The sequence below is a fragment of the Alligator sinensis genome, unplaced genomic scaffold, assembly GCF_000455745.1.
Source record: "Alligator sinensis unplaced genomic scaffold, ASM45574v1 scaffold1238_1, whole genome shotgun sequence".
In the NCBI taxonomy this organism is placed as follows: domain Eukaryota; kingdom Metazoa; phylum Chordata; order Crocodylia; family Alligatoridae; genus Alligator; species Alligator sinensis.
In genome coordinates this window covers 707,765-714,477 of record NW_005842436.1, presented here as the reverse complement: position 1 = coordinate 714,477, position 6,713 = coordinate 707,765, and the positions used below count along the sequence as shown (strand labels likewise).

At 44.7% G+C, this 6,713-nt stretch overlaps 2 protein-coding genes across 2 annotated transcripts in view; one reads left to right on the top strand and one right to left on the bottom strand.

Annotated features, from left to right (window-relative positions):
* The window catches only part of LOC112551352, a 24,934-nt gene extending 23,321 nt beyond the window's left edge, over positions 1-1,613 (bottom strand). Inside the window, exon 1 of the mRNA XM_025211866.1 lies at positions 1,408-1,613. Within this exon, the coding sequence (XP_025067651.1) occupies positions 1,408-1,613 (206 nt within the window). The remainder of the gene's footprint in view (positions 1-1,407) is intronic.
* A 4,221-nt stretch (positions 1,614-5,834) lies between these two features.
* Positions 5,835-6,713, top strand: part of TTL (tubulin tyrosine ligase) — a 51,666-nt gene continuing 50,787 nt past the window's right edge. The window contains exon 1 of the mRNA XM_014523051.2: positions 5,835-5,903. Coding sequence (XP_014378537.2) covers positions 5,835-5,903 — 69 coding nt within the window. The remainder of the gene's footprint in view (positions 5,904-6,713) is intronic.

Genomic DNA, 6,713 nt, shown 5'->3' with positions numbered 1-6,713 from the left:
CCCACCCCCACCCCTGGATGATCCCACCACCTGGCCTGGCTGGGGCCCCATTCGCTCCAGACTTTGCCCCTGCCTGTGCCCCCCTCCTACCTCACCACTTGGGCCTCGATCTGCACCCCCCATGGCCCCAGATGACCCCAGCAAGGTGAGCATCCAGGCGTTTTTTGAAGATATCCAGAGTAGGTGATTGTACCACTTTTGGGGGGAGTCTATTCCGGACCCTGGACACTCAAGTTGTAAAGAAGTTTTTCCTTCTGTCTAATCTAAAGTGGTCTAATCTAGCAATTGATGACCATTAGTCCTAGTATTCCCTTGGGGAGCCCTGGTGAACAGATGTTCTCTCAGTCCCTGATATACACCCTTTATATATTGATAGGCTGCCACCAAGTCCCCTCTGAGTCTTCTCTTCTCCAGGCTGAACAGACCCATGGCTCTCAGTCTCTCATTGTATGGCCTGCTCTCCATACCTCTAACTAGGGGTGCAACGATAGAGATTTTTTGGGCCGATGCCAATGGCTGATTTTTAACTAGCCATATCGGCCGATACCCCAAAATTCGCCACAGCCCTGCTCCCAGCACCACCACTGCCTGCCCTGAGAGTAGCTCCGACCCAACCCCCTGGCCAGGAAGAGCCCGGCGCAGTCCCAGCTCCAGCCTGCCTTCACCCTGCACGCAGATCTGGGGGCACACGGCCCCCATGCCCTCCCGGGGTGTGTGCAGCGGCAAGAGCCTCCCTCCACTCCCTGCGCCCCCCCGAATGAGCTGCTTGCGGCTCCATCCCACACCCAGCCCCACTCCTTCCCTCACTGCGGGAGCCTCGATCTGTGCCCCCCATGCCCCTTCTCTCGTGACAGACTTACTAGCTGGACCTGGCTACTCTCCATGCTGCCAGGCTGTGCTCCTGGCAGCCTACATGCTGCACTGTGGCTGCATGCATGCACAGGGCATTTATCAGCAACATTATCAGCCACATCAGCCAAAAAAAGCCAATTGCTGATATTGTCAATTTTCCTTCTATCGGTGCCAATCCAATATTGGACCAATGTATGGGTGCACCTCTACCTCTAACCATACATGCAGCCCTCCTTTGGACTCTCTCAAATTTCTCCACATCTTTCCTGAAGTGCAATGCCCAGAACTGGATGCAGTACTCCAGCTGCAGCCTCACTAAGGCCGAGTAAAGCAGGAGGATGACATCTTTAGTTTTATTTGAGATGCATCGGTAGACACATGACAGTGTTTTGTTTGCTTTGCTGGCTATGGCATTGCATTGGTGGCTCGTGTTCATTGTATGGTTTATCAAGACTCCCAGGTCTCTTGCTGTGGTGCTGGTAAGTATAGCACTGCCAAGCCTGTAAGTATGTACCAAACCTTCATTTTTCCCCACTGCTTTACAATTAGTATTACCTTGTTGCAGCAAAAGCAAGTTCTTCAGTAGATTTAGCTAATTCTTCTGCAGTCTTCCTTAAGTCAGGAAAGGCCTCATTATCCACACCTTCCCACTCCATTGCTATAATGAGATGACAAAGCTGAGCAGCCATGGATGAAATAATTCTCTCAGTGGTTTTGCTGTTTATTAGAGTGCTGATGTCATACAAATACAAAGGCTCCATTGCTTCTAAGTCTGCAAACAAGCACATGCCAGTTTAGATACATTCCACTGTAGAGTGATATTAATTGATAACAATGATGCCCTGTGCTTACATTCCATCTTCCACCTGAAAAATTTCAAAGAATGCTGGAAATATTCACAAATTCACTTCCCAACCCCTTGTATTAGCCACAGTTTCCCTGCCATCTGTGTTCCATGGTTGGACATGAGGAGTGACTCTCAGGCAACTGAAGTCCTCTGGGGGATGACAGCATGCGTGGAAATCTGTTGACATCGGCCATAATCAAAAGAGTGGACTAAACTTACAGCTGGTGCAAATTAATAGACCCCCCACCTTGAAGTCAACAGATCCCAGCATCTGTTTACAACAGCAGTGAATTTGACCCAGTGTTTTTAGTCATTAATTAAAATGATTCAGGCAAGACAAAAAACTGCTTAAACCTTCAAACAGAATTCATACAAAACTTCAAGAAGTTTTGTTTTATTTCCATTCCATCCAATTCATTTTCCTGAGCTGCCATACTACCTACCTTCAGCCTGGGCTAGAAGCTGAAAACATGAAACCCTTCAAAGCTGTTCTACAGAGTTTCCAAACCCAAAAGCCTGTTTTGAAGTACTAAGCTTGCGCAAGTACTCCCAGTTACATGTTGGAACCCCTTTGGAGATTTCTTTCTCACTGATCTCATCACTAACAGCACAGTTCATCTCACTGTACAATACCAAAATGTTCCATAGTCTTCCCAAAGCTATGGCACACAATTAGCTAAGCTATGTGAGAAAATATTCATCAGTTGTCAGACTTGTGGTTCCAGCTAAACTCTCAAAATGGTCTCCAAACATGCAACTACCACATCTGCATACACTCTTCACACACAGTCCCAATTCAGCACACACACAACGGTTTGTATGCGCTGACCGGACAGCCAGATGTGTCTGTGGTTCCAATTGGTTGTGAATTGAATGATAATTGACACTGACTCTTGGGGCATGTCCTGGTAAGTGTGCAAGTACAGGTTGCAGCACCTCAAACCTACTTCAGGTGCCACAAAGTGCATGTGGAGCACATGTACCTGTTTGCTGCACTGCTAATTTGCAGCAGAGTGGATTTTTTTGGCACTGGGAGATTCCAGTGTCAGAAAAAATACGCTGCTAAAAAAAGCAGAGCAAAGCAGGCAGCAGGTTCTGAGTGGCCAGCTCTGTGCTGCTGCTGCCCCAGGAGGCTTCCAGGACCTCAAGTAAGGCTGCTGGGGCCACCAGAGGTGTTGGCCTCAACCTCCCCTACCCCACCCAGGTTAATTTGACACATACCAGAGTGCATTACAGGGGTGTGCCACTGCTATTTGTCCTGTGGGAAACACAAGCCCCTACATATGCGCACTTGTCAGGACTCACCCTTGGAGTCTGTTTCAAGAGAAATAAAGAAACTGTATCTTATATTTTAATGGTAAAGAATATTCAGAATCAATCAGCTCCCCTAAAAATCTCTAATTCGGCAGAAGTATTACCTGTGCTATTAATGATTTAATAACAAAGTAAACTCACAGGAGACTGCTGAATATAATTCTCAAGTTTCATAATGAATGTTTCATTTTCTAGTGTCTTATCTGCTCAGTGCAGACACTTGTGATTATAAGCTAAAGCAGTGGTTTTCAACCTGTGGTCTGTAGACCCCTGGTGGTCTGAAGACTATATCTAAGGAGTCAGTGAAAAATGCTTATGATCAATCAAAAATATGTGCATACCTATGCTTACAACAAGGGGTCTGCACCTCCATTTTAAATGTTTTAGGGGTCCACAAACAAAAAAAAGGTTGAAAACCACCGATCTAAAGAATAATATAGTAAACTAGTTGAAGTTCATTAGGGAGAATAAAGTTAATAAAATGACAAATAACAAGTGTGATTTATTCTATTAATGATGATAGTCATGAAGAAGAAAGCCTTTTGATAGTGTCATCTGCTATGCCATACCTAGGACAGATTATAATGTTTTTAAATAGGTGCAATGGTCTTTTACTATTCAGTACAATTTTACTTTCTGTGTCTTGCCTCAGGAGATCTTATCATGAGAACAACATTCTGTAAATTAGAAAGTCAAACAAGCTATGATATTCTCAAGAACTAAACAAGACAATGCTTTAATAAAATTTCTCAGGAAAAACAAAGTGAAAGATCATTACAAACCTTTGAAACCTTCTTATTTTAATTCAGCCCCACAACTCATCTCTGTATGCATACTTGACAAAAAACTTAGATATCTATTTACCTTGTGGTGAAATGCGTTTCCACTGGTTTTCAAAATGTGGTTTAGTTAATGTAATGTATACTAAAATTCAATACATGGCTTACATTTGTTTACAAGTAACAAGAACCTATGGTAGCTGGGTTGCCTCATAGCAACAGCCAGTCAGCTGACATGGGCACTGACATCAAAGGTAGTAGTGTCGGTAGTGTCCCTGGCGCACACAATGATTTTAAACATTGAGCTGACCAAAGCTTTCCACAGCTCTGAGCAATGATTATAATGATGTCAATAGGAATTCCACAACAGGAAATAATGATATCTCAGCTGCTTGTTCCCATGTCAAATATCGTGTCTTTATAATAAAAATCTGTGTTTCCAAATGCCCAGAAGTGAAGCTCACCATTAATTAGTGTAAATGAAGTTCGCCATTAATTAGTGTAAATGAACAACTGAAGGTGGTATAGAAAGCAAAGCAGGCATACAGAGTCATCACTGGCAAATTAAAAGGTAATTCTTAGCTGCAAATGTTATTCAGTGATCAGTTATGTCCAGTGGTGCTCAATGTTTGAGCCCTGTTGGCCAGATGAGTGGAATAGAGACTGCCCACAGGCCAGATCAGGCCCACCATGCTGGCCCCTGTACACCTGGGTCAGGTCCTGCACCAGGTGTCTAGATAGGGCCTGCATAGCCCCAGTCCAGCCCCACATTCCTGGAATGGACCTGCAATGCCTTGCATGCCTAATCTAGCATGCAGGGCCATGGCTCTCCAGCCTGTGGGGTTCCCCATGATCCAGAAATTTGGTAGCAAGGGAGCAGAAATGAACACTGCCACTGCTACACTGCCATCTTTTTAGAACTGTGGGGAGCCTATGGGCTGGATGACATGGCTTTGGAGGCCAGGAGTTAAGCACCCCTAGTTATGTCCATAGGTGTCTGGTCATAATACTCTGATTCTCCCATACCCACTCCACAGCACCAGAGGTCCTCAGCCCTTTCTTTCGTGGATGAAGGAAACCAAGCTTGGTACTTATGCTACCAGGGAGGTAGGGAGTGGAGTTGGAGGATTTTGCCCTAGGCTAGTGCAAGTAGAGGGGTGGTCTATTCTGCCCAGCCAGACAGGAACTGCAATGTTGTTAAAACTCATGATTTACCACAGATCTCTCAATTTTTGGTGTGTTTCTTACAGCTCCAGTTGCTGGAAGCAAGATACAGGTTGAGAATTACAGCTTTCATTTTTAAGTAAGTTTCTAGTTAGTAGTTGCAGCAAAAAATCTGAGAATGTATAGCAAGCATTTCAGAACATCTTGAAACCAGAAGGGAAACAAAAAGAACCCAAAGGTATTATTAAAATATATATATATATGTTAAAGTCAATGTCATGTCTTATGGAACCTGACTTGGGATATTTTGACATAGTTGGTACTAGTAAAGCAGGGATGCCAGAGAGCTGGGTGTGTCACAGTGAGGCAAGGACCTGAGAAGGAAGAGGCACAGAAAGTGGCAGAGGGCAAGGAGGGTTAGGGCAGGGGCCAGAGACCATGAGGTGTAGGCAGTGAGGCTTGTTTGTACTGCCAGGATCCTCTTGGGGCCAGATGTGCTTCAAGGTGACTGACCCATTCACTGAATCATCACTCAGCTCCAGCCTGGCTGCACTTGTTGCAGCATACAGGCTTCTCCCCAGTGCCCAAATGACTTGAGGAGAAAGGAGTTTGGGAATGGAGTTAAATCCACCCCATTTTGCTGGTCCATATTGCCCTACAGTTGTTACACCTCTCTCAGCATTTGTGGGCCTGAAATTCACCCACCTGAAATTCTCTAGGATGGAGACACTGGTAGGGTTGCTCTTGGATAGAGAAACAAGAATGAAAGCCTGTCCTCTTGGGATCTTCCTAGAATCCCTTCATGCCAAAGGTGCAATAACTATCTGGAACTTATATCAGTACTTGGACAGTAATAACCTGGGCTGGGAGGCATCAACATGGAGGAGCATTGCAATATTATACAGGAACAACTGGATGATGTTGAAGACTGGAATGACAGAAAGGGGGTAAAACAGTACAAAATGCAAGGCCATCTAGAAAGAAGAACTATTAAGCTGGTGTCTTATCAACTAGATGTGACGGTAGAGAGGGAATTAGGTATAATTCTCAATCACAAGATGATGCTGGGCTATCACTGTGATGTGACCATGAAAGAGACAAATAAGATCCTAGGATTTACCAGGCATAATATTTCCAGTAAAGACAGGGAAATATTGATGCCATGAGACAAGGCCCTGATCAGCCCTCAACTGGAATACTGAGCACAGTTCTAGCTACCCATGCTCAAGAAAGCTCAGTTCAAAGTGGAGCAAGTGATAATAGTTACCAGGATATTCAAGGGAGGGAAAGTCTGTTGGGTCAGCAGAGAGCTCATTTAGTCTAACCTGGGAGAGTGGTGTGATTACTGTCTATAAATACATCAGAGGATAAACAGCAGACAGGGAGAATAGCTATTGAAGCCAGAGGAAGAATGCTGGCACAAGAACAAATGAAAACTAATTGTGAATAGTTTTTGCCTGAAAGTTGGAAGAAGGTTCCTCATTGTAAGAGCAGGAAAGATCTGGAACGACCTCTCTATGGGAGCAATAGGGACAGAAACCTGTTTACAAGACAGAGTTTAATCTGGTTATGGAAAAGGTTATATGACATGGTGCCTATAAAAGAGGCGACTGGGCTTGGTGACCAGGGATGTCACTTCCAGTACTGTGTTCTTCTTGTCTTTATCCCATTCTACCTCCAAGCCCCTCTGGCCTCCAAGATAGGCCCCTACCTATTAAAACAACATCAGTTTCTAAGGTTCAGATCACAGTCATGAC